Raw genomic sequence first — 24466 nt, 5'->3', positions numbered from 1 at the left:
TCTGTGACTGCTTGGCGTCACATGGCCCATTGCTGGGTTGTCAGCGTTCAAAGGTCTGCACCTGAGGGGCCCAGCCAAGCTTTGTTCAATCAGAGTTGAACAGTGTTTGCCATGAGGGTTTTTTTTTCCCCCTCTCAAATTCTTTTATGATTTGTTTACTTTTGTTTTACTCACATTGGTGTTTTGTCTGCAGGTGTGTCTGTGTAAGAGTGTCAGGTCTCCTGGGACTGGAGTTACAGACAGTTGGTGAGGTGCCGTGTGGGTACTGGGAATTGAACCCAGGTTCTCTGGAAGAGCAACCAGTGCTCTCACCTGCTGAGCCAGCGCTCCAGCCCCTACCATGAGAACAGAAGCAGGAAGGCTTCAGAGTCTATTATGGATCCACTATCGTAGGAGGCACGCTGTCTCAGAGGCTGCTGGCAGGGTCCTTAGTTCTAAATTGTAATGCTTAGCCACCAGCGTCGGGTTTCAAAGACGAGTTTGCCCTCTTGCGCTGTAGATAACATCTTCCATTTACCTAGGAATTAATTTTCTTACTTTCAAGATTTTGTGGGTTTTTTGTTTGTTTTTGTTTGTTTTTTTGAGACAGGGTTTCTCTGTGTAACCAAGCCATGGCTGTCCTTGTAGACCAGGCTGGCCTCGAACTCACAGCGATCCACCTGCCTTTGCCTCCTGAGTGCTGGGTTTACAGGCATGTGCCACTGCACCTGGAATTCCAAGGTTTTAAAAGGTACTACTTTCTCAAGATTTTTTTTTTCCTTCAGATCATCCACCCATGTTTGCTTCTTGCTCGGGAGAACACTTCTGTATCTCAGTAATTTAAACTTTAATCCTCTTTCAGAACTGATAAAAGATGAAATGTGTTATGAGTTTTTTATGTTCCTTTGAAAATCAAAAATAGCTGGGCGGTGGTGGTGGCACACACTTTTAATCCCAGCACTCGGGAGGCAGAGGCAGGTGGATCTCTGTGAGTTTGAGGCCAGCCTGGTCTACAAAGTGAGCCCAGGACAGCCAAGGCTACACAGGAGGGGTCCACGGGGGTGATGATTTGTGTTCAGTTTGTAAAATAGGGAAACTGCTAAGAAGTTGAAAGAAGGTAATCACAGGAGGTCAGTTAACACTCTGGCACAGTCTTGTGTCCTAGGTTAACACTCTAGCACAGTGTTGTGTCCTAGGTTAACACTCTGGCACAGTCTTGTGTCCTAGGTTAACACTCTGGTACAGTCTTGTGTCCTAGGTTAACACTCTGGCACAGTCTTGTGTCCTAGGTTAACACTCTGGCACAGTCTTGTGTCCTAGGTTAACACTCTGGCACAGTCTTGTGTCCTAGGTTAACACTCTGGCACAGTCTTGTGTCCTAGGTTAACACTCTGGTACAGTCTTGTGTCCTAGGTTAACACTCTGGTACAGTCTTGTGTCCTAGGTTAACACTCTGGCACAGTCTTGTGTCCTAGGTTAACACTCTGGCACAGTCTTGTGTCCTAGGTTAACACTCTAGCACAGTCTTGTGTCCTAGGTTAACACTCTAGCACAGTCTTGTGTCCTAGGTTAACACTCTGGTACAGTCTTGTGTCCTAGGTTAACACTCTGGCACAGTCTTGTGTCCTAGGTTAACACTCTGGCACAGTCTTGTGTCCTAGGTTAACACTCTGGCACAGTCTTGTGTCCTAGGTTAACACTCTGGCACAGTCTTGTGTCCTAGGTTAACACTCTGGTACAGTCTTGTGTCCTAGGTTAACACTCTGGTACAGTCTTGTGTCCTAGGTTAACACTCTGGTACAGTCTTGTGTCCTAGGTTAACACTCTGGTACAGTCTTGTGTCCTAGGTTAACACTCTGGCACAGTCTTGTGTCCTAGGTTAACACTCTGGTACAGTCTTGTGTCCTAGGTTAACACTCTGGCACAGTCTTGTGTCCTAGGTTAACACTGTGGCACAGTCTTGTGTCTTGCGGATGCTTCTCTGGTTTGCAGTAGCTGTTGAGTGCTTGCTAACAGTTAATAGCTGAGGCCTCGTCTCAAAGCCTCATTGTCTGCACAAGCTGAAGAATTCTTTTTAAGATGTGAGTTTTTCAGTTTTACGTGCGTGGGTGTTTTGCCTGCATTAATGACTGCACACTATGTGCGTGCAGTGCCCTCAGAGGCCCCTGGAACTGCAGGTATAGATGGTTGTGAGCCTCCATGTGGTTGCTGGGAATTGAACCTGAGTCCCCTGGAAGAGCAGCCAGTGCTTTTAACCACTGAACTGTTGTCTCTCCAGCCCTGAAAGAAAAAAAATACTTTTAACCAAATTATAAGTGAAGAATTACAAGAATGTTGTTGGTGGTTGTTGATTGAGCCTCTGCTCTTTGTGTGTGTGTATGTGTGTGTGTGTGTGTGTGTGTGTGTGTCTCGCTGTCCATCCCCAGCTGTCCTTTTTTACTTTCTGTTTGCCCAGGCTGGCCTTGTAAACAGTGACAGTCACAAACTGAATATGAATGTGAATATTTTTGTTAGTTAAAATAAAAAGGCCGTTCAGATGTGGTGGTGCACACCTGTAATCCCAGCACTCGGGAGGCAGAGGCAGGTGGTTCGCTGTGAGTTTGAGGCCAGCCTGGTCTACAAAGCAAGTCCAGGACAGGCAAGACTACATAGGGAAACCCTGTCTTGAAAAAAAAATAATATAATAAAAGGCCCAAAACTCATCCTTCTGAGAGACTCTGTCTGGGTGGACTTGAGCTAGCTTGCAGGAGTAGTGGACAGGGTGTCCTGACTGAGGACAGTTATAGCTCAGCACCCAGCCAGGGTCTAAAGATGCAGACACACTGGGAGGCCATCTGTGGGACTGCACCAGGGAGAAAGGACTGTGCTGAAAGTTCCTGGGAGGCAGTGGGTGGGAGTGGGAGGGCTAGAAGCCGAGCCCGAGGAGTGCAGGCTCAGAGCAAGTGCACAGCAGCCTTTTGTTGGGATGGGGTCTCTGTGTTACACCTGTACCTCATCTTACTGCTGTCAGGAGGAGCTGTTGGTCTGGGGCAGCACACCTGAAACGGGGGTCGTGGGATGAGGGCGGTGGCCGAAGCTTCGTCTGCCCCTGAGCGCTGTGGCAGCAGCTGTACTGTTTAATCCTGTTGTGTGTCCACGCCAAGCCTTCTCTCTGCCACACACCTCACCCACATTTCTCTCAGCCGCCCTAACCATCCTCTGGTTTTGTTCTTCTCAGCTTGAGCGAGAGCTTTTTCATGGTGAAAGGAGCGGCCCTCTTCCTACAGCAGGGAAACAGCCCCCAGGGCCAACGGAGTCTTCAGCACCCTCACAGACATGCAGGTGAGAGAAGCCTCCAAGAGCCGTAGTCGGTGGGAAGTCATTTGCTGGCTCTCACACGGCCAGGGAAGCAGTGCATCGTCGGTTTGTGATGACCAGCACAGTTACTGGGATGCAAAGGCTCCCTGTGTGTTCTCTGTCAGTTAAGTGAACATCTCAGCTCACAGAGAGACTTGAACAGATGGACCAGTGTGCATCATAGCTATGAGCTTTGCAGACAGCATGCAAGCTCTTTATACCTCATGAGCATCTGAACGCCCCTCGGTGGGGTGATGTTAAGAGCCTGGCTGCACTTGGAGTGATCATGTGACAGAATGTCTTTATCCTATCATGGCTACCTGTGGAAAGAACAGAAGTAATAGAGCTGGGGTCAACTTGAATAGTAACTTAGGTCGGAGAACCAGTGAGAAACAGTACTTGTCAGGTACCAAGACTGGTCTGGTTGGGCTGCCTGACTCCGGAAATGAAGGCAAACTGAAAGTGGAATTCAAGGGGACTGGAGAGATGGCTCAGAGGTTAAGAGCACTGACTGCTCTTCCAAAGGTCCTTAGTTCAATTCCCAGCAACCACATGGTGGCTCACAACCACCTATAATGTGATCTGGTGCCCTCTTCTGGTGTATAGGTGTACATGCAGAGAGAGTGCTCTTATATAATAAATGAACAACAACAACAACAAAATTTTAAAAAGAAAGTAGAATTCAAGCCTGGTATGGTGGCGCATGCCTTTAATCCCAGCACTTTCAAGGCCAGCCTGGTCTACAAAGCGAGTCTAGGACAGCCAAGGCTACACAGAGAGGCCCTGTCTTGAAAAAAAAACAAACAACCCCCACCCCCTAAAAAAGATGGAATTCAAGAGGTCCCTGTGCACCAAGTATCCTGGTCCTGGGGTTTTCTGAGGGGAGCTATTGGGGTCTGAATGTTCTCATGGTAGAGGCGCCCCACCTTTCGAAAGAGCCAGGATGGGACTCTGGAAACACTGGACTTTTCCTCACCTCTGTTACTTTTCTTTCCTTTTTTTTTTTTTTTTTTTTTTTTTTTTGCTTGGCCTCTCTCTCTCTGCTTCATCTTAGGTCTAAGTGCTGAGCTGGCATCTCCCTCCTTGTAGTTCATGGCAAGCGCTTACCGACCCTGGCAACCAAGATTTAGGTTGGAATCTAAGAAAACCATTGTCCTGTACGAGGGGCAGTGTGGTGTGTGGAAACAGTTTTGATTTGGAGCAGGCTGGTAGTCGGCGTGTGAATTCAGCAGTAGGGTGTGGGATAGAGGCCGGAGGACCATGAGTTCAAGGCCGCTCTAGGCTACGCGTTATATTTCAGGGCCCTGAGGTTCCTTAGTGAAGCCGGCCAGACCTGCTTCTATACACCTTGTTCTGCCTCTGAGCCTCAGTTTCCTAACATCCGTGGCGTCCAGGCAGTGTCGTGTGGCGAGTGTCCAGCGTCTCTGTTGTCACTCTTTTCTCCTGCTTTTGCAGTACTGGGCACAGAACCCTTGTGCATACTGAGCAACTGACGTGACGTGGAGCCGCACCCTCAGCTCCCTAGAGTGTAATTAAGAAGAGATAAATTGCTGAGTTCCTCCGATCCCTGCACTGTAAAGGCTGGCTTCACTGGGTTGCTTCTTGTGCCTTCACACGGTTGAGCATCTTCGCAGACGAGCCTTTCCTCAGAGGGCAGGAAAGCCTTAGGACAAAGAAAGGCAGGGCTGGGTCCTGTGTCCTGCTTTATAGCAACACCCTACCATCCTCCAGGGAGCTTGCTCCCTGGCCCTGCATACTCCCCAGACCCCCAACGCCGGGGTGCCTCCCAGGGGACTTCACATCCTCCCTAAGAGGGTGGTGAGTTTGAAACCCGACTGCGCTACGTAGACGCTTTCCAAAAAAGGGAAGTGGGGTGGGTCTGCAGAGAGGTCAGCGCTTTCGCAGAGGACCCAAGTGCGGTTCTCAGCATCTTAGCTCGGCTGCTCACAACTGCCTTGACTCCAGGTCCAGGGGATCGGACGCCCTCTTCTGGACTCCGCAGGCAACCTCATGTCGACAGACATCCTCCACCGTACACCTGTACACAGTCTTCTTTTCAGTCTTAAAAAGTAAAGGTGACTTTCTCTGGCTGGGAATGGTGGTATGCACCCACAGTCCCAGATCCTACGATGCTGAGGCAGGGGGGTTGCTGCTTTAGATAACTGTCTTTTTTACTTAGCAGTGAAGGAAAAGGAACAACAGATTGATAGTTTCTTTCTTTTGATAGATTGAGGTTGGTTTTTTTGTTTTGTTTTGGTTTTTTGGTTTTTTTTCTCAGTTTCTTTTCTCCGGACACCCAGTATTCAGCTGTTGTCTGTGGTCAGGTAGATACTCTTCACGCCCCCTGTCCCCACCCGCACCCCCACCGCTCCTGTCAGTGCAAAAGTAACATCTGACGTGTGTGGAAAATGCCCAAGACTGTGAGGAACAGTTTCTTGCAGTTCAGCCCTTGGCAGCCGCCTCCCTGGAGCCCCAGCTGTAGTTCGTGCCTCCTGCCCTGCCCAGGAGCGTTTGCTTGGCCGTGGTGGCTCCCGTTCTCTCGTGGGCCCACGTGTGCTCTCCAGTGTGTTTATTGATAATACCACTGAAAGTACCACTGTGTCATCCAGGCCACTGGAGTCAGCTTTCCATGGTTTGTTTTTGGCTTGGCTTTTCTAAGAAGGTAGGCTACTCGGCCGTTAAAACCTCTCCTCGTTGGCCCGACAGGTGACCTGCCTCAGCACCTCCAAGTGATGATCAACCTCCTCCGCTGTGAAGACAGGATCAAGCTGGTGAGAGCCGTGGGTGGCATTGAACCCTTCTCTGTCGTGATTTCTTCTCTCACACTGTTGACCAAGGCCAGGGCACTGGGGGGCTCATCAATGGTAGAGGCATCCTGTGAAATGTATGACACCCTGGGTCCTGTACCAGCTCCCCAAAGGGGCCAGAAGAGATGTGTGTCAGGTGTCATCCATGTTGAACGTGACTGTAATTTGTATACGTCACCCGTGCCCCCACTGCACACGTTTTTGTCCCCCTCTGTGCCAGACACAGAATTAAAGCCCTTGGTCTTGGTTTGGGGGACAGAGGAAGGGAACAGGCTGGTGAGGTGACGCCTTATTCCCATCCTCAGGCCGTGCGCCTAGAGAGCGTCTGGACTGACCGTGTCCGCTACATGGTCGTGGTGTACACCAGCGGGCGCCAGGACACCGAGGAGAACATCTTGCTGGGAGTTGACTTTTCCAGTGAGGAGAGGTGAGTCTCAGGGATGGCAGTTCCCATCCGAGTAAGAGATGAGTCATGTTGGCCAAAGGCCCTCCTGGTGTCCTGGGGTGAAAGCCTACAGAAGACGGGGCCACCAAGGCTCTGGGAAGAAGGCCTGGTTTCCCAGCTCTTAGTTCCCCGCTGCTGCGGGCCAGCTGGAAAACGCGCACTGCTCACACTGCTGGGCACTGCAGAGGAGGAGGAGGAGGCGCCTGATGGCTTTCTGTTGTTATGCACGATACTCAGGCAGTTTATAAAGGAAAGATGTTTATTCGGCCCACTGTGCCAGAGCCTACAAGCCTAATGTGAGGCCTCTGGCCACATGGATGACATCACAGGAGTGGGAGCACGTGCAGAGATCACATGGTGGAGCAGGAAGCCAGCCGCAGTGGGAGCGAGGCTTACCCAGCAGTAATTCCTTCTGTGGGTGGAACCTGGTGCCATCCTCCGCCAGGTCTCAGCTCCTCAGTGCTCCAAGGTTAGGGACCCAGCTTCTTAGATGTGAACAGATTTGGGGGTCCCTCGAATGTGTAAAGGCATCCTACACAGGAACGTTTACTGAGGGGTGGGACAGCAGTGATGAGCATTGAAGGACAAAGGGGAGCTGGCCAGGAGGACGCCTCCCAGGCACGCAGCCCGGGTAGGAGGATGTGTCTAGTGGGCCTTGTCCAGTGGTGATCCTACAAATCACTTTGTTTGTTTCAAGGCAGGGTTTCTCTGTGTAGTCCTGGCTATCTTGGAACTCACTCTGTAGACCAGGCTGGCCTCGAACTCACACAGATCCACCTGCTGGGGATCACACAGACTCTTGAGTGCTGAGGTTGAAGGCGTGCGCTGCCACTGCCGCCACCACCACCGAGCCCCGCTCTTTGTTTTTGACAGGTTCTTGAGTGAAAGCTTCTTAAGGCCCTTGGTTCCCAGGACTGGAGGTCAAGTACACTCCATCAGGGACGTAGCCTGGCATGAAATGACCCATGTGGGGAGGTGTCTGCAACCCCTGGATCTGTCAGAGTGAACCCTTTATTTTTACCCTTTACCCTACTCATCCATAACCCGATGGATTTTCCCAGGATCCTGTGTAGGCGGCAACAGGCTAGGCCTCCGGTCAGCCGAGAGGCCATTAGCACCCATTCAGCTTAGCACGAGGACCACGTCACCACCAGGAAGGCGTGAGGCTTCTGGGAGAGGGCGGGCAAGCGGGGGTGGGGGGTGCCAGGTGGGTTATCGTCCAGTGGGCAGCATGGTGAGGTCAGGGCGTGCAGGACGACAGGTGCACCTGGGTGGTGCTTCAGTCAGTAGCAAGAGGGAAATCCCAGAGGCCACATGACCACAGCGGGTCGTCTTGTGACTAAGCTGCTGTGTCATAGGCCAGTGAGCAAGACTCCGCCGCTTGTTAGGGCTGAATGATGAAGACTAGAGCGGGGGATGAATCCCTTCCGGGACTCCTCTCCTCTGCCTGCCTCCTGGCACCGTGCCCTGCGCCGGGAGAATGGCCAGTGTGCTCTCAGAACTGCTGCCCTGGGGCCGCCGGGAGGTGCTCACAGAAGTGGGCGGGTCCGTCTTTGGTGGTTGAGTGACTCCTGATAACTCTGATAACTCTGCTTCGGCTTTTTTGTTTGTTTGTTTGTTTGTTTGTTTTGTTTTTCAAGACAGGGTCTCTCTGTGTAGCCTTGACTATCCTGGACTCACTTTGTAGACCAGGTTGGCCTCGGCTGGGATTAAAGGCCTGCGCCATCAGCTCTGCCTCAGCTTTTTGACAAGCACCAGGCACATGCCTCCATGGCCAGGCTTAGGCGTCATGTTTTACAGTATCACTCACGGTTTTTCAGATGATGGCCCAGCCCCGTAGGAATCTTCAGGGATAGGAGTTTTTGTCACCTCACAGGGCGATCTGTGGCCTCCTTTCGATCCTTTCTGTAGAAGCTCGGTAGGAGTCAGGTCCCCTCCCGCCATCTCTGCTGTTGGCATCGCAAAGCAGAGCGTGGTTCTGTCCCTCGGTTCATCCTGTACACCCTGTGGGTAAGGGCTGCACCGCGCAGTCCTGCTCCGTCAGCCTTTGGCATCTGCCAAGATCATGTGCAGCCAGGGGAGGGAGGAACAGCTAGGTCCCAGGTGCCGGTGTCCTGACCCTCCCCAGGGAGTTCTCACCCTGGAGACCCGGCTCCCGTGGTGCTGTTATGCTCTGGTTGCTGTGGTACAGGGACGAAGTCCGAGAGTGGCAGCTTGTGACCAGAGGGAAGCGGTGCCGTGGAACCCCCTGCGTCTCCCCTGATGTTTGCAGTTCTCCTGTGCTCTCCTCTTCTCCTTCACTCGTTCGACGACTTAACCGTGTGTGTCCCTCTCATGTGCTGGGAGTGCAGCAGTGAGCACAAGAGATGTGACCTGTGTCGTGTCAGTTCAAGGTCACTGGAGGCCGTTAGACCCACTCGTGTGCACCCAGGCTCAGCCTCCAGGTGCAGGCCACGGGCTCCCGTCCTCCTTCCCACCCGGTCGCATGTGTCCTGCCCGGCCTTCCACCCCTTGGCACCCCAGCTTTGGTTCTCATGGGTCCCTCTCCCGCTGTGGTCACCTTGCCTCTGCTGTGTGTTCTATACTCGGGCCAGTGTCTCCCTGTCGAGAGCCACAGCCTGGCTACAGGGCCAGTTCCAGGCTGAGGGCATTGGCTGCTCCTTCAGAAGCCCCGAGTTCAATTCCCAGCACCGACATGACTGCTCACAACAAAACATGTATACACATACACATATAAGTAAGTAATTAAAACAAAATTTAAAAACTAGGGGAGTCAAGAGAGCGGTGAGCAACTGAATCACTTTTCTGCAGTGGGGACCGAGGCAGCTGGGATGTGTCCTATGCGTGGGCATCTCACCAGGGAGGTGATGGGTCAGGACTGGCCTGGCCTTCTTGGCTGCTGCTGTAGCCCTGAGCACCAGGCTCCATGGCAGCCAGTGCCCTGGTAACATAAGGGTTCTCTGCTTTCTTAAATTGCTGCCATGAGATTTTGTTTTCTTGGGGTGCAGTAAGTGTTGGACTCCCAGGGCGAGAACATAGGAGGACTGTGTTAGAAAGGCTACTTTGAAGCTGTGGTGGGTGAAGGCATCTCCATAGGCCTTCCTGGGCCTCATCAGGGGTAACTCTGCTTCTGGTGCAGGTGCTTTGAGTACTGCAAACGTTTCTGCCATCCTTGGCCCTTCATTTTCTTTTGGAATCTGTAAAGCTCTTCCAAAGTGGGCTCCGCTCGCAAGCTTGTGTCTCCTGCCGGCCTCCAGGCGGGACCAGGTCCTCGGGCTCCGTTGTTCCTGACCCACAGGGATTTGCGACCTGCTCCCTTCGCCCACAGTTGCTCCCACCTGCTTCCCCTTCCAGGGTGATTTGTCACCCGTGAAGGTGCAGTTTCCCTACCCCAGTCCCTGCCCCACTTGCTGTATGTGTCACCCCAGGGCCTGCCTCCAAGTGTCCAGCTTCATTGTGCGTCACATGGGGAAGCCAGAGAGTTACGGTAGTGACACCATGGAGAGGTTCGTGAATTCATAAAATTGTTGCCATCATTGTCATGGTGACGTAGTGCCCCGGGCCCTAGTCCTTCAGGGACATCTGTCCACTGGTGGTGTCTAACGGGGGCCGTTGGAATGACAGTCATAGACCTCCCTTCCTGCAAGGTTCCAGGCCTGCCACCATATCCCAGCATGCCTTTCTGTGCCATTCTGGGGCAGCCAAAGGGGGCCTTGTTGGCCCCAACTCAGCCCGGTAGCCTTCAAAGCTCTGTGGGGCTCAGCACATACCTCATCTTCCACCCCGTAAGGACCCCCGGGAGGCCCTGCTGGTGGGTAGAACTGCAGGAGGGAAAACTGGGGACTTTGCCGCCCAGAGGTTTAGCCCACTTTAACCTGGAGGCCTTACACCAGCGGTTCGCAACCTTCCCGGGGCTGCGGCCGTTCAGTACAGTTCCTCAGGCTGTGGGGCTCCTTCATAACTGTAATGTGAACCGTAACTGTGTTTTCTGATGGTCTTTTGAGGGTCACAACCCCCAGGTTGAGACCTACCGCCTTAACACTTCCCCACAGATACCGAAAGGCAGGGTAGCACCAAGGTGCTATCTCTGGAGTGGGAGCTGTCCAGGCCCAGGAGGGAGAAACGTTACCACCTCTTCCAGCCCTCCTCCCCTCCCCCACCGCTACCCTGGGCCCAGAGCCTGTAAGCCATGGCAGAGATAGAAGCTCGGAATTCCTGAGGGGGGGGGCTGCCCCCCGGGGCACAATTGCCGCAGTTAATGCCTCTGGAGTTTCATCACAATCTGAGACCCTCTGATAAGCCTGTGTTCCAGTGGCGCCAGTCTCTAAAGTCTGCAAGTATCGATTCACTCTTAGGATGGGCAAAACAGAACCGGATTGAACTAGTCTGTAAAGTGGCAGCAGCACAAAAGGCAGTGGAGCCGTGGGGACCCTGCCATCTCCTGTTACCCAGGACAGAAGCCTGGCATGCGGTATCACTCGCTGTTTGCCTGCACACCCCAGTTGGCCCACTGCAGCATCAGCTGCTTGTCTCCAGTGTACCCAAGAGCCTCTGTAGTTGTGGAATCACGGCCACTCCCACTAGTGGGGCCACCCTAGGCCTATGTCCTCTGGAATCAGACAGTGAGTGGACACTGCGCAGACTGCCCGGGAGCCCCTCCCACACACAGACCCGCAGTTGGTGCCGGGCCGGGTGGCTGTAGCCTGGACCTGCTGGACAAAGAGCCCGAGGGAAGAGCGCATGTGCAGGGTGGCCCTGACTCCGGCGTCTTCTCTTCCCCATGTAGCAAGAGCTGCACCATCGGGATGGTTCTCTGCCTGTGGAGCGACACCAAGATCCACCTGGACGGGGATGGGTATGGATGCGCCGTGAAGAGACTCTTTCCTGGGGGCTGGGGGCTGGGTCAGGGCTTCAGAGCACCCACATGGCCTTTAACTGTAACCGTGTGGTGGGCCGATCCACGGTGGTCCTGTGGGTCAGGCCCGTAGGAGGGCCGTGCTGGGCGTCCTTCAGGGACTTAGCTCAGGAACGACCACGGCATGGGGGTCACACGTGGGTGGTGTGGAGTGTGCTTGCTGTGTGGAACGCTCACTCGGGACCCTCCAGGGCTGTGACCTGGGGGTGCACAGGTGAGTGAGACACCACACAGTAACTCGTATTTGGGATGCCAGGGATGCGGCTGGAAGACACAGCAGAGTTCCAGGTGCCACTCTCTTGTCTAACGTGGCATCTCTGCTGCCCCCTGGCAGGCAGCAGGAGGCATGCTGGTCCCGAGCCTGGGGTGGGACTGCACCCACAGTCTGCAAGTGACTTGACTGAAAACTTGTATTTTCTGTCCTCAGCGGGTTCAGTGTGAGCACGGCAGGCAGGATGCACATATTCAAGCCCGTGTCAGTCCAGGCCATGTGGTAAGTGTGCTTTGGGGGCTTTGAACTCCATAGAGATTATTTCCTCTCTGACAGCATGAATAGAAAAACTACTTTTAGGCTAGGCGTGGTGGCGCACACCTTTAATCCCAGCACTTGGGAGGCAGAGGCAGGTGGATCGCTGTGAGTTCAAGGCCAGCCTCGTCTACAAACGAGTCCAGGAGAGCCAAGGATAACACGAAGAGACCCTGTCTTGAAACTACCTCCCCAAAAGAAAAAGAAAAACCACTTTTAGCCAGGTGGCGTTGGCCCATGCCTTTAATCCCAGTACTTGGGATTTCCAGGACAGCTGAGACTACACAGAGAATCCCTGTCTCAAAAACAAACAAACACAAACAAACAAACAAACAAAAAAACCACATCTATTTGGAAGCTAATGCTGTCTGTCTGTCTGTCTGTGTTTCGAATCTTGCATAACATAAGTAGCCACCTTAGCTGTTTGGAGGGGGTTGATTCAGTGTCTGTCAGCCAACACTTGTCCGCTGACAGAACAGTCTCATCATCCCAACAGGAAGTCCCGCCTCTGTGAACTCCCCTGGCCCCAGAAGATTCTGTACTTTGTGTTGCCTCTGAGTGGACTTGTTTGTCCGTCCATGTCTCTTCTCTCCTGACATAACGGTCAGGTTCGCTCTTGTCATAAGGTGACTCAGACCCCCCTTGTTTTACAAAGCTGTTACAAAGCTGAAGAACACCCTGCTGTGTTGTGTCTGCCCTGTTATCCCTGAGGCGGTTGCTTCTATCTTACCTACTGCAGATGATGTTGCCCCGACTGTCCCTGTGCTTAATCGGTGTGAGGCTCTGGGGTTTATATCTACAAGTTGTTAGGTCCTGTGGAGAATTCTTTCTGTTGGAGACAGGGTCCATGGCTGGCCTGGAACTTACTATGTAAACAAGGCTGGCCTCGAACTCACAGAGCTCCACCTGCCTCTGCCTCCCAGTGCTGGGATTAAAGGTGTGCGCCTCCATGCCCCCCTCATCCTGCACTGCGCATTTTTTATATGAATTTCATGTGTGTGTCTTTGTGGGAAATGTTTTATTTAAATTCTTTACCCATTTAAGCCCAAATAAATTAAAGTTTATTACTATTGAAGATGAAACTTCGCCCATCAACCTGGTGAGTGCCGACCTGGCAGAAGTTCACTGACTCCTTGAGCCTGGCGCACAGTAGGTCTTAGTTTTGTGCCAGGAAGCGACAACCGCGTTGCTTGGCAGGGGCTGCAAGTGGCCAGAGGGTCATGATGTAGGCATGAGTCACCTCTTGGAGTTTAAAACATCTCGAAGGGAGGCAGCTACACACACACACACACACACACACACACACACACACACACACACACACGAATAAGCTTGTATGTCATGCCAGGACAGCTGGGCAGCTGTTCTCTACGGCTGCCAGGCTTCAGAGTGCTTGTTGCCGGCCTGGATCCCAGGGAAAGCAGGGCTGCCCTGACCCTAGCAGCAGCTGTGGGCGCCGTCACAGCTTCCTGGATCAGCTCCTCTTACAGCTCTCGTAGGTGTGACCAGCCTAGAGCCCTGCGGCTGCGTACTCACAGGGTGCGGCTCAGCAGGTTTATAGGCACAGTGTCATACTGCAGTGTTTAACAGGGACACTCCTGTGGGCTCAACAGTTTAGGTACAAGTGCAACAGAGCAGTTGGAATAAACTAGGAAAACTTCAAGCCCAAGAAGCAGGAGATGGGATTTCCAGGCGATGTCTCTGGTCCAGGCTGGGAGAGTTGCAGAGCTCTCTCAGGCCCCTGGCTAAGCCTGCGTCCCTTCCCGCCTCTGTTACTCTAGGCTACACTCAGTTCACTTGAGGTAAGGTCGGGTAGTGGAGGGCAGTGTCCTGAGGACGGACAAACCAGCAAGTGCCCTCGGATAATTGCTGTCTCTTTTCTCTTTGGCCAAATTTTTAACATAATCAGCAGCAGCAGCATTGGTGATGGTGGTGGTTGATGGTTGTTTTGCCTTTTTTTTTTTTTTTTTTTTTTTTTAATTCTTAGGAGCCAGACACCAGAAGAGGGCATCAGATCTCATTATAGATGGCTGTGAGCCACCATGTGGTTGCTGGGAATTGAACTCAGGACCTCTGGAAGAGCAGCCAGTGCTCTTAACCACTGAGCCATCTCTCCAGCCCCAGAACTGAATTTAATAACTTGGCTCAAGTTTATCCCCTCAACCAGGCTAGATGGCAGGACAGTTGGAATTATGGACAGCGAGGCTGCTTCAGTGCCTCATCTGCTGACGCCTCCTTGCGGGCAGCCTTCTGCCTTTGCCTCACCTCCCTCAGCAGCCCATTCGCTGAGAAATTTTCAGCCTGTATTTTTGTCACAAGTAGTAAAAGAGGCTGACTAAATAAAACACACGTTTTTAAGCCCTGGGGGCCCTGAGATGTTACACACTGAGGAGGGGTCCTCAGGCGCACTCAGGAGCCCCTGCTGATCCTTAAAGACCTTTTCCTGACGTTAGATGCCCGCAGTGCAGCACAGCCCTGCCTGCTCTCGGGCTACTGTGACTTCAGACACAGATGGTCTGTGTGACCCAGCCAGCTTAGAAGAGTTCGGTGCTGTGGGGTGGGGTCTGTGCTGGCGGTTGTTCGTTCCTGTGGAAACGATGAGGAATAGTATCTGTGCGCTTGAGAGCTTAATTGATACAGCCTTTGGGAGCTGATAGGTGTGCCCAGCTGCCTGTGTGCCTCACACATCCTGTGAGTGAGGAGTCCTTTCTAAATTGCCCTTTCCACTGCTGTGGCGTGAGCTGCAGAACCCAAGACCCCCGTGTGTGGGAGGCACACGTGCACGCGCACACGTAATCCTGAGCTACTCTCTCTTCCCCCAGGTCTGCCCTGCAAGTGCTTCACAAGGCCTGTGAAGTGGCTCGGAGGCATAACTATTTCCCTGGGGGCGTGGCGCTCATCTGGGCCACGTACTATGAGAGCTGCATCGGCTCCGAGCAGAGCTGCATTAACGAGTGGAACGCCATGCAGGACCTGGAGTCCACGAGACCCGACTCCCCAGCGCTGTTTGTGGACAAGTGCGTGTGTGTGGGTGCTGCCTCCCCACGCTGCCCCCGGGCTCCTCTCGAGGCCATGATTCCCTGGGGCAGGAGAGGACTGTCCAGGTCTCTGTGGCCCTGGAGTTAATAAGCAGAGCTGGCACGTAGATGGCCCTGGGAATGCACAGGCTTGGGTGTCCTGTGAGGACATTTCAGGATGCAGCGGTGGCCCCAGGTGGAGACCGACAGACAGCCCAGCACGTTGGCAGTTAGAGCGTGTGTGGCCTGTGTGGGTAGCGAGCGCCCGACCCACTGACCTCTTTCTTCCTACACTCGGCTCCCGTGGGGACTGGGGTTTGGGGGAAGGTCTCCTCCACTTTCCTCACAGTGCCTGATACCTGTGCACACCGCTGTAACCTGTGAGGCTGTCGTGTCCCTGTGACCCTTCCTCTACAGTCTGCGACTTCCTATATGTTTTCTTCCTAGGCCAACCGAAGGTGAAAGAACCGAGCGGCTCATCAAAGCCAAACTCCGAAGCATCATGATGAGCCAGGACCTTGAAAATGTGACTTCTAAGGAAGTAAGGAACCCTCCCACCCTCCACCCTCCCTTCTTCCCTTCCTCCCTCCCTTCTTCCCTCCCCCATCCCTCCCCCTGAGCCCACAGCAGGCGCCAGCCCATCACACACATCCCCAGCACGGGCATGCCCAGTACCTCTGTCCACCCGGAGGCTCCTGTGCTTTACTCTGCAGAGGCACTAGGGCTGTGGAGGGCCCAGGCTTAGAGTTAGGTTTTAGTCTGACTCTGGAGACCACGGACAGATGGCCTGCCCTCTCTGAGTCATGGGGGCTCTTGTAGACGGTCCTCCGAGGAACCTCAGCCTTCTGCGCCCTTTCCTGCTTCTGTGTCCTCCTTGGCCTTGTACAGGAGCTAGTAATCTCAGGCTGCTCCCTGTGCCTCTTAAGCTTGTTTCTTTGGTCGGTTGCTGCTACTGCTGCTGCTGCTTTTGCTGCTGCTTCTTCTTCTTCTTCTTCTTCTTCTTCTTCTTCTTCTTCTTCTTCTTCTTCTTCTTCTTCTTCTTCTTCTTCTTCTTCCTCCTCCTCTTCCTCCTCCTCCTCCTCCTCCTCCTTCCTTCTTCTTCCTTCTCCTTCTCCATCTTCTTCTTCCTTCTTCCTTCTTCTCCTTCTCCTTCTCCTTCTTCTATCAATAGCTTTAAATGGTGCAGCAGGGGGCTGGAGAGATGGCTCCTCAGTAAATAGCCCTACCTGCCTTGCAGATCATCTTAGTTCCATTCCCAGTGTCCACCTGGTAGTAGCTCACATCCCTCTGTAATTCCATCTCCAGGAGATCCGGTGCCCTCTTCTGGCCTCTGCAGGCACTGCATGCACATGGTGCACAGACATACATGTGGGTGGAACCCCAAACAAATCTCCAGGCCAGGCATGGGGTACAGGTTTAATCCCAGCGCCTGGACATAAGTTCTCTGGCTAGGACACATAGTGAGACCCTGTATCAAACAAAAGTCTTAACATTTTTTTCTTAAGTATCATATTTATTTATGTATTTAATTGGGGCTGGGAGTGTGTCATGCAACACACGTGAGAGAGAGAAAACAGCTTGCGGGAGTCAGCTTCTCCACTGTGAACTCAGTCAAGTTTTGTTGCTGACATCTTGATGGTTTTATCTTTTGTTGTTGTTTTTTTTATTTGAAGACTACAATAAGTTACAGGAAGTTTAAGGTGCCCATTTGTTTATTTGTTTGTTTTCTAGTTTGGTATTTTTGAGTCAGGGTCTCCCTCTGTAGCTCATGCTGCCCCGGAACTCACTGTGTATTTTTCAGGCTAGCCTCAAACTCACTTCTCCTGCCTCCTAATCTTTAACTCAGTAGTAAAAAACACGCAGTGGTACCTTCTCCTTCAAGAAAGCAACTTTATGCCTTTAATCCCAGCACTCAGAAGGCAGAGGCAGGTGGATCGATGTGAGTTCAAGGCCAGCCTGATCTACAAAGTGAGTCCAGGACAGCCAAGGCTAAAACAGAGAAACCCTGTCTCAAAAAACCAAAAAAAAAAAAAAAAGAAAGAAAGAAAAAGAAAAGGAAAAAAGAAAACAAAAAAAGCAACTTTACCTTCTCACAGTAGTATTGTAGTATTGTTGGTACTTAGTTGTTAAAGTTTAAGTGTTTTAAGCTCAGTAGAAAAGCTCTAAGGAAAAATCTGCTTCCCTTGTTGAAAACAGTGGGCTAATTTGGAGGTGGAGTGGGTGAGCGTCCGCAGCCCACACACAGTCCTGCCTGAGTCTACTTACACCTTACTCTGGGAAACAGGACAACCTGAGGCCTCTGTACGCCTCTGTGGAGGTGGGCGGGCTTGTTCCCGCGCGGAGCCGGACTGACTCCCGTGCAGATCCAGGCTCACTCCTGTGCGGAGCCGGGCTGCTGCTGGAGCACATCACTCCTGACCTGACGGGCTGCGCCCCGTGACGCCTTCTGCTCTGTCCCCACAGATCCGCAATGAGCTGGAGAAGCAGATGAACTGCAACCTGAAGGAATTCAAGGAGTTCATCGATAACGAGATGCTGCTCATCCTGGGCCAGATGGACAAACCCTCCCTCATCTTCGACCATCTTTATCTTGTAAGCAGCACAGCCAGCCCCTGGGGGAGCCCGGTGGGGTGACCATGCTCCCACACGTGCTCCCACACGCATGTTCACAAACACTTGTTCACACACATGTTCACATACATGCTTACACATGCATGCTCCCACACACATGTTCATACCACACACCCTCACAGACATGCTCATACACATGTTCACACATACATGTTCCCACACACATGTTCACAAACAATTGCTCACACACTTGCTCACATAAATGTTTACACATGCGTGCTCACACTCATGCTCACAGGCAGACACATGTGCACACACATACACACACACACATGCCCATGTGCCTTTGCTCCTAACTTCGCACCTAATCAGAAACACAAGAGCTAAGCTGTTCCCCTCCAAGCCCTGCTCTCAGAGCCCACTGAAGGGCATGCCTCACCCTCGTCATGTCTCCCGTGCACATGTGCACCTCCAGCTGGCGTCTTTACGCTGTAGATGTCTGTAGAGAGAACTGGCCAGTTTTCTTTCTTTCTTTCTTTCTTTCTTTCTTTCTTTCTTTCTTTCTTTCTTTCTTTTTTTCTTTCCTTCTTTCTTTCTTTCTTTCTTTCTTTCTTTCTTTCTTCCTCAGTTTTTCGAGACAGGGTCTCTCTGTGCAGCCCTGGCTATCCTGGACTTGCTTTGTAGACCAGGTTGGCCTCGAACTCACAGCGATCCGCCTGCCTCTGCCTCCTGAGTGCTAGGATTAAAGGCGTGTGGCACCACTGGCCGGCATGGCCAGTTTTCAAAGGCAGGCAGCTTGCTAAAATTATCTAGGAGACCACGGAGTCGTACTGAAAGTCAGACCCAGTGAGGCCAGGCTCCCCCTTCACCCCCTCACCTGCCCTGTGTCCCCTCTGAGCCACCTGCCTCTGCACCGCATGGAGTGTTCATGAGGCTCGAGTGAGACGCATCCTAGAGGCGGCAAATGCAACTTCTGCAGGCTGGACGGTGACTGTGGTTGGAAGAGAAAGTGTCTGCTTACGGGAGCTGAGGGAAGATGGCGTTAGCTGCTGAGGGCACCTTTAGTCTCCATGAACGAGTGTGAATACACGAGTGTGCACACACAAGCATACGTGTGGGGGGTAGTGGGAACAGAAGGTTTGAGACAGGAGCTCCCTCTGTAGCTCAGGCTAGCCCAGAATTTGTGCTCTTCTGCCTCAGCCTCCTGAGCGTTGGCTGTGTATGTTTTTATGTTCTTGCTTATATGTGAATCTCTCTGCGTGTACATTTCATGCTTTGTGTACCAACGTGTAACTAACTTGAAAGACAGGCAGGGGGTGCTGGCTAGCCTCCCTCCACTCCCTGCACTAGGTGCTGGCGGTGGCCAGAGGACTCAGCTGTCGTGGACTGTTGCAGTTTAGGGAGGCTTGGTGCCTTGTGTCATTCTTTCCAGAAGAGATAGTAAAGGAATTTTATGGTTGCGGCTGCCCCTGAGATATGAAAATCCAGCTCACATCACCCAATGCCGGGATAGTGTGACCCTGGGTCCCAGAGGACCTGGGGAGCTCAGGAGAGGCTGAGCTGCAGGGACGGGCAGGAGGTGGCTGCATGTTCCAGAGCACGGCTGGTTGCTTCTCTGTGTCTCTGTATAAAAAGAGGACGCTGTGCCCATATACCCTGTAGTAGATATGTGTCCCTCTCTGTTTATTGCATTTGTCCTTGAAAGCACAGCCAGCCCATTGTGGACGATGGTTTGGGGACCATATTCTTTCTCTCTCTCTCTCTCTCTCTCTCTCTCTCCATATTCTTTCTCTCTCTCTCTCTCTCTCTCATATACACACACATACACATGCTTATACACACTAACATGATGATTTATTTATTTCTGGCTTGTGTTAAGACAAAGTCTTACTATGTACCCCTGGGTGGCCTTGGATTTCAAACTCATGGCAATCCTCCTGCCTCTGCCTCTTGTGTACTGGGATGATTTATCTTGAAGCACTCGTCATGAGGGTCTTTTATAATTTGTCTTACTGGTTTCTCCCTGGTGGACATTTGGGCTCCCCATCCCAAGTTCCTAAGTCTCCGTGTGAGCTCTGGTCATCTCAGGAGAGCTGTTTGCAATGTGGAATTACTGGGTCAGAGCATGGGGACTTTAAAAAAAATAATATCAAAATAGCTGTCAGAAGGGGAGTGGGACCTCTGTGACTAATGGTGAGGAGTTCACAGGTCACTGCCTGGAGGGGCTGTGCCCATGGCGGACTTAAGAAGGCTGGGAGACATGCAGCAGGCTTCCGTGAGGTGGGGGTCCTCTCTGCCACCCTCAGTGATGCTCGAGGGCCTCGGGAACTGCTGAGGCCCCACTGTCAGGTGCTCCGAGGCTGACGTGTGACACTCACAGGGGTTTGTGTGATCTGTCCCTCAGGGCTCCGAGTGGAACGCATCCAATCTGGAGGAGCTGCAGGGCTCAGGGTGAGTCTGCCCCCACCTCCCCCATCTCTGCAGGCGTCTTAAGCAGCCTCTGCCTTGGTTGGGGTCCGGGGGCCTTCTGTGCTTCAGAATACTTCCCAGAGGAATCCATGGCTTCTAGATTCTTCCTGCAGTCTTAGGTAATTGTGGGGGTCCGGGAGCAGCGTGATCACTCTGGAGGATGAGGGGCAGCCTGGCCCTTGGCAGGCTCTGAGCGCCCTCCCACAGCCTCGGTCTGCAGCAGGGTTGCTGAGAACCCTAGCGTGGACTCTCATCTCTTTTGGCCTTTTAGCGAGTCAGCAACCCTGAAAACTGGGCCACTCGTGGTAATACTTTGATGCCTGGGAATCTTGTGACTGGACGCTCCCTGCTGGGCGGGAACTAGCCTGTCTTTGTGAAGTGTTCATCCTCAGGAGTGACCCTTTAAGCCCTTGGGGAAAGCAGCCTCAGCATCACCATTCTGTGCTGGCCTTCTTAGACCAAACAGAGTTTAAAACCCATCCCTAGAAGCTCAGTCAGGGTGTCGTCCCCAGCAGAGCGGCCATTCGGTGTGAGCTCAGACCTCACACTTCCATCTCACCGGGAATAAATACGTGATTCTTGATGCCCTGATTGTGATTTATGGTGAAACCTATTTGAGATGTTTTCCAATTACCAAAATTGTTTTGGTTTTCTAGAAATGAGTGCTCTGGCTAAGGGTGGAGGGCTGTGGAGTTGGGGTTAGCAGGTGGCCTCACTAGGAAATGAGTAACAGGCCCGTTCTGCTTTGTAGCTGCCTCTAGAGTGGAGGGTGTCGGTTTTGTTGTTTGTTTGGTTTTGTTCAGTGTCTTGCTCCACAACCCAAGCTGCTCCTGAACATATGTACCATGTAACTATCCTGTCTTTGAACTCAAAAATCCCTGAGGCAGACTCTCCGATGCTGTGACTATGGGCACGTACCCTCATACCTGGGTATTATTTTTTGTTACGCCTCGGTATGTTACTGGTATTATAAATTCTGAAACTTGGAGCTTAGGAATTTACTTAAGTCTCAGAGTTTACCTTCTGTAATTTGCATTGTTGGGCAACTCTAGACACCTCTTTCTTTCTTTCTTTCTTTCTTTCTTTCTTTCTTTCTTAAAAGGTTTTTTGAATAGTACATTCTTGATATGTGAAGGAAACACACAAAAATGATTGTTAAGCAAAAAAACCAAAACTCTCACCACAAGCGTGTACCTTTTAGTGTGTATGTAATTTGAATTTTCTCTGCCAGTTTCTTGTTACTTTATTTTTCTTGTCCCTCATTCTTATTCTCTGGGCTGTTTGCTTCTTTGCAGGGTTGACTACATTTTAAACGTCACTAGAGAAATAGACAATTTCTTCCCTGGCTTGTTTGCTTATCATAACATCCGTGTCTATGACGAGGAGACCACAGACCTCCTTGCGCACTGGAACGAAGCATATCACTTTATAAACAAAGCGAAGTAAGTATGCGGGGAGCCAGCCATAGGAGGGGCATGGTGCAGCCAGGTGGCCAGGTGAGGGAGTAGGTAGCCCAGATACAGAAGCCCGGTGCAGAAGAGGCTTTGCTGTCTGGTGGGCCTTTGGCTTTAGCAACAGGACACCAACGTGGGGAACGTCGGCCCTCTGTAGGGGGCCCTCGTATCCGGTCCCACAGGCCACCATCGACTGTAGCATTGCCTTCCCTCATCAGCGCTGATGCCAGGCCAGGCTCTCCCACCAAGTGCTGTGGGGAGCTCTCTCTCACAAAGGGCTGATGCGTGTTGGCCATAGACCTCTTGAACAGCTCCTCAGGGATTACATACAGGGTGGGCACCATGTTCCCGGGTGCCTAGAATAGGGCAGTCCCGAGATGGGGCCACCTCCACTGTCCCTGAGCCCCAGGCCCCTCCTTATTCTCCTCTGGACATGAAGCAGAGACACCCCCACCCCCGGACCCGTCTCCTGCGCTATGGAGAAACACCCTTTTCCCCATGAGCAGTGAGGCATGTCCTTATCAAACCCACTTCTCCTGCCTTCCCAGGGCGCAGACTCTGGGCTCCTTTGCTGGTGAGTTTAGACGAGAGGAAAGAACAGTGCTGTGGGGGGGGCTCTGACCCTGCTGGCTCCCACCCCAGCCTCCCAGGTGCAGCCTCTGCCAGCCCAGCGCGGGTCACTGTTCCGTGTGTATCTCGTAAATCAGCTGCGTCCTGGCCAGCACAGCCTCTTTACAACGGCAGATCGGCTCTGCCCCCTGGCTCGGCTCTCTCTTGGCCAGGTTGCTGTCATCCTTGAGCTCCCTTGGGTGCTCACTCTGTCCCCCAGGGCACAGCGTTTTCGCCTCACTGACCCCATTTTCTACAGTGGCTCATTTGGGGCCTCCATCTGCTGTAGCCGCTGAGTGGCTTTTGCAGAAATCCCTTGGAAGCGAGCATAGGTACCCTCATTTGTCCCAGCAATGGGGGAGACTACAATTTGAAGCGGTCACTGCAAAGCTGGGCTGGGTGGTGCAGAGTCGCCTATTGTCTCCCCTAGAAGGTGTGTTGGATCTTACACAGAGGACAGAGAGGGGTTGGAAGCTGTGAGGTAACAAAAATCAGGTTAGGAAAACCTGAGTGATAAGCTGGCTGGGGAGGACTGTTAATCCTTGCTCTTAACCCCCGCCCCAAACCCCTGCAGAAGGAACCATTCCAAGTGTCTGGTCCACTGCAAGATGGGCGTCAGCCGGTCTGCATCCACGGTCATAGCCTACGCCATGAAGGAGTTTGGCTGGCCCCTGGAGAAAGCGTACAGCTACGTCAAGCAGAAGCGCAGTGTCACGCGGCCCAACGCGGGCTTCATGAGGCAGCTGTCTGAGTACGAAGGCATCCTGGATGCCAGGTGAGTGAGTGCGCATCTGGAGACAGGCTGGCACACCAAGCTGGCCAGGCCTGGCAGGACTTCCACAAGTGGAGGCAGGCCTCTCGGAGGAGCTAGCTTGTAAAATACAGCTATTGTTTGGGCTCTGAGTAGTGGTTTCCAGGAGGGATCCGTTTTTTATTTTGTTGGCACACGTAAAAAGCTTGTCTGGCTGGGCAAGGGAAGGTGCCTGACTGCTCGTCCTGGTATGTGGTGTGCGCCTCAGCATATCCATTTCCTAAGTACTGCTTTGTGCCAAACTCAAGGGCTCAAGAGGCCGCTAGTGTGCTTCACCACAGAGGAGCCTGGCGATCTTTCTGAAACCAGTTAAGGATTTGACGCCCAGGGATCAGGTGCTGATGGTCCCTCAAGACCCTAAAAGTAGAACTACTGTACAGTCCAAAAATTCCACTTTACCATGTATGCCCAGAAGACATGAAACAAGGGACTGACTGCGTGTTGTTTGCGCTGTTGGTGTTGGTGGCCGTGTTATCACAGTAGCGCAAAGGCGCTGGTGGGCGGATGGTCACCCAACACAGGAATCTTCCTCTGCCTGCTCAGGGAAGGAGGAAGCAGCTCCTGACTGTAGGTGAGGCTGCTTGGGGAACTAAGCCTACAGGATTGCCTGGCCCGGAAGGAAGCTCAAGGCTGGTCCCTGCCATATACCAAGATCCCTTCTGTTCCCTGCCCCATAGAAAGGAAGGGAGGGGGAATTCTACTAACATGTGGTTCACTCCGAACAAACTGGGGCTGTCAGGAAAAACTCTGTGGCCCCTTGCTTGCATGAGGTCCCCAGAGATGGAGAAAGTGATGTTGGTGTCCAGGGCTGGGGGGGACAGTACGAGGTTGATGGGTAGTGTTTCCTGGACCGTGGACAGTCAGGGAGACGGAAGGCGGTGGGTGCAGTGTCGTGAATGCACCCTGCCGGGCTGTGAACATAAAAGTGGTCAAGACGGCACGGTGGCTCTGTGAGGTTGCACAGTCACTTACAGGGAGGGCCTTTGCGAGCTGACTGCCAGCAAGTTAGTAACCGTGGCTGCTCAGTCTGTCTCCTCCCACCTCAAGGAGGCTCTGCTTCTCACTTTACAAGGAGCAGAGCAGCCAGCACTGACAGTTAAGCGTGTCCGATGTCACACAGTGACTTCTGGTGTGCCAAGAAGGGATTTACACCCACGTGTGTTGAGTGCCACGGGAGAAAGCACTCGATGCAGGGCCCCATCAGGGCAGTGAGGGCTCCTCTGAGATCCCAGGCTGCCAGGGCGGGTGCCAGCATCTGAGGACTCGCTTTCTCCCTGCTCCGTGTCTGCTCTGCAGGAGCAGCCGCCCGGACTGTTTCTGCATAGTGTAGGGAGGAATCCAGAGGCGAGTCCTCCAGCTCCTTGGGCAAGTGTGGGGAAGCAGGGTGCTCCAGCAGAGTTGGACAGGCGGGAGAGCCACTGCAGCCACCACTGCTCTGTGTCTGGCAGGTCCCCAGGCAGCTGGAGAGGAGGTAAACGAGGTACCCTGCTCTCCCTTGGCCCCTCAAGCCACCTGATGCCTTCCCAT

At 52.7% G+C, this 24466-nt stretch overlaps 1 protein-coding gene across 3 annotated transcripts in view; it reads left to right on the top strand.

Moving 5' to 3' along the window:
* SSH1 (slingshot protein phosphatase 1) overlaps nt 1-24466 on the top strand; it is a 55264-nt gene that overhangs the window by 21049 nt on the left and 9749 nt on the right. For all 3 annotated transcript variants that reach the window (XR_014775363.1, XM_084761403.1, XM_084761404.1), the window contains 11 exons: nt 3197-3300; nt 6022-6086; nt 6428-6549; nt 11354-11422; nt 11910-11975; nt 14831-15025; nt 15473-15566; nt 17489-17617; nt 20001-20047; nt 21361-21507; nt 22703-22903. Coding sequence is in view for 2 of the 3 variants with exons in the window: in XM_084761403.1 (XP_084617529.1) it covers nt 3197-3300; nt 6022-6086; nt 6428-6549; nt 11354-11422; nt 11910-11975; nt 14831-15025; nt 15473-15566; nt 17489-17617; nt 20001-20047; nt 21361-21507; nt 22703-22903 (1239 nt within the window). In the remaining variant the exon portion in view is untranslated. The remainder of the gene's footprint in view (nt 1-3196; nt 3301-6021; nt 6087-6427; nt 6550-11353; nt 11423-11909; nt 11976-14830; nt 15026-15472; nt 15567-17488; nt 17618-20000; nt 20048-21360; nt 21508-22702; nt 22904-24466) is intronic.

Source organism: Acomys minous (genome assembly GCF_964271855.1).
Source record: "Acomys minous genome assembly, chromosome: 16".
NCBI lineage: Eukaryota > Metazoa > Chordata > Mammalia > Rodentia > Muridae > Acomys > Acomys minous.
This window is presented reverse-complemented; position numbering and strand designations above follow the sequence as displayed.